General features: G+C 47.6%; 1 protein-coding gene across 1 annotated transcript; it reads left to right on the plus strand.

Moving 5' to 3' along the window:
• The first annotated feature begins 388 nt into the window (after window positions 1–388).
• LOC308690601 (ATP synthase-coupling factor 6, mitochondrial-like) lies at window positions 389–776 on the plus strand. The gene has a single exon (XM_081365170.1). The coding sequence runs from the start codon at window positions 404–406 to the stop codon at window positions 728–730; it is 327 nt and encodes a 108-aa protein (XP_081221296.1). The 5' UTR covers window positions 389–403; the 3' UTR covers window positions 731–776.
• Window positions 777–2,187: the final 1,411 nt, after the last annotated feature.

Raw genomic sequence — 2,187 nt, forward strand, 5'->3', positions numbered from 1 at the left:
TCAGTTGGGGTCTGAGAGTCTTGCGTAGGGCACTGGATGTGGCAGCAACCATGGCGTGTTCCATTGGGATCCCAATTACTTCGGCACGTCGACATAACGGCGAACATGACCTCCTTCAGGGAACGAGGGTTACATACATAACCGAGAAGTTTTACAATGTCTTTATGAACTTTTTAAAGCATCAAAGTGGTAGTTGCGTAGCTGTCGATGGAGAAACAGAAAGCTCTCGGATTTCATGAAAAAGATCTTCATTTGTGTTCCAAAGATGAACGACTTATGGGGTTGGGACGACATGAGGGTGAGTAATTAATGACATAATTTTCATTTTTGGGTGAGCTATTCTTTTAATTCAAAGGGAAACGTTATCTGTTCTTCTGTGCATCGGGTGTCAAACACATGCATCATGGCTCTTCATCGGCTCTTCCGGCTGTCGTCTCTGTTGCATTCAGTCTCGAGTGTGTCGCTGCACGGGAACATCGGTCTCTCTGCTGTGCTCTTCAACAAAACCAGAGACCTGGATCCCGTACAGAAGCTGTTCCTGGACAAGATCCGCGAGTACAACTCCAAGAGCAAGTCCTCAGGTGGAGTGGTTGAAGCGGGTCCAGACTATCAGAAGAACCTGACGGATGAGATGACGAAACTCCAGCGCCTGTACGGAGGAGGAGATCTGACCCAGTTCCCCCAGTTCAAGTTCCCCGAACCCACACTGGAGGAGGTGGTGCCTAAATGATCAACATCTGAAAATCTCTACACAATATTTAATAAACAAACTTTGGGGACGTTAAGGGCGTATGCGACCGCAGCGACCGGCAGCAGTAGCAGTCGTAGTGTGGTATTTGTTTGATTTTTTATTTTTTATTTTTCTGTTTTGGTTCAGTAGCCTTTATATTTTACAGTTTATGTTAAGCAGACCCGCAGCTTATCTGTAGCCTTTGTGTCACACTTGGTGGACTGGTCTCCACAAGCCACCGAAATCATGCTACCTACTACAGGCATGGAGTGGCTGGCACTCGTGTTGCTACTGTCTGCGTCCTACCTGGTCCAAGGTTGGGATGGCGACCCTCCAATAAGTAAGATCCAGTACACCAGAGACTTTCTGCTTGGATTTAACAACCCTACAAACATCAGTCCACCTTCTGACTTGGTCTTCCCTAACCTGGAGGAGTTTGATCGAGGTTCGGGGAAGAGAGGCCACGCTGGCGCACTTCTCTGCAAAGTGAGGAAGCGGGGCTGGAGGGGAGGAATCCGGGTTCGAGCGAGACGGCAACCCCTGGCTCGCATCGCCCTGCCTTCCATCATCCTTGCCAATGCCCGGTCCCTCCACAACAAGATTGACGATCTCCAGGCCCATGTCCGTTATCAGCACGAGTTTAAGGAAGCTTGCATTCTGGCGCTGACGGAAACATGGTTTGGGGAAGGACCTGGACAGCGAGAGGGCAATAGACGGGTTTGGCGCGCCGCTGCGTACGGACCGAGAGGCTGCAATCACCGGCAAGTCGCGAGGTGGGGGTGTGTGTTTGTACATCAACGAACGCTGGTGTAAAAACTTTATAGTGAGAGCGTCAGTATGCACCAAGGACATAGAATTGCTCTCTGTATCTATGTGCCCACCCTATTTACCACAGGAATTCTCACAGATTTTTGTTACGGTGGTGTATATTCATCCAAAGGCGAATGAGAGCTCCGCCTCAGAATTGATTCTGCAGACTGTACAGAAGTTACAGTCTCTGTCTCCTGATGCCCCCAATGTAATTCTGGGAGATTTTAATCATTGCTCACTAAACAAAATTTTAAAAGGATTTTATAAATATATATCTTGCCTTACCAGATATGGCAAGACACTTGATCAATGTTATGGTTTAATTAAAGGGGCCTATAAATCCATACCGCTCCCTCCACTAGGTACAGCAGACCATAATTGTGTACATCTTATTCCTGCTTATCGCACATGTTTACAGAGGGGGAAAGTTCTTACCAAAAGGGTGAAACTCTGGTCTGAGGATGCTGTACAAGAACTGCAAGGCTGCCTGGACTGTACAGTGTGGGAGGAGTTCATAACATCATCTAGGGACCTGGATGAGCTCACAGATGTTGTCAGTTCCTGGATCTCATACTGTGAAGATACTGTAACCTTGGGTGAGCAAACATCAAAGGTGGAAATAAAAAGGTGCAAACTGGGTTACAAAG

This window comes from Scardinius erythrophthalmus (genome assembly GCF_964197995.2).
Source record: "Scardinius erythrophthalmus genome assembly, chromosome: 5".
Lineage (NCBI taxonomy): Eukaryota > Metazoa > Chordata > Actinopteri > Cypriniformes > Leuciscidae > Scardinius > Scardinius erythrophthalmus.

Coding starts and splice junctions, on each gene's coding strand:
- LOC308690601 (XM_081365170.1), top strand. CDS start 404: ATGGCTCTTCATCGGCTCTTCCGGCTGTCGTCTCTGTTGCATTCAGTC.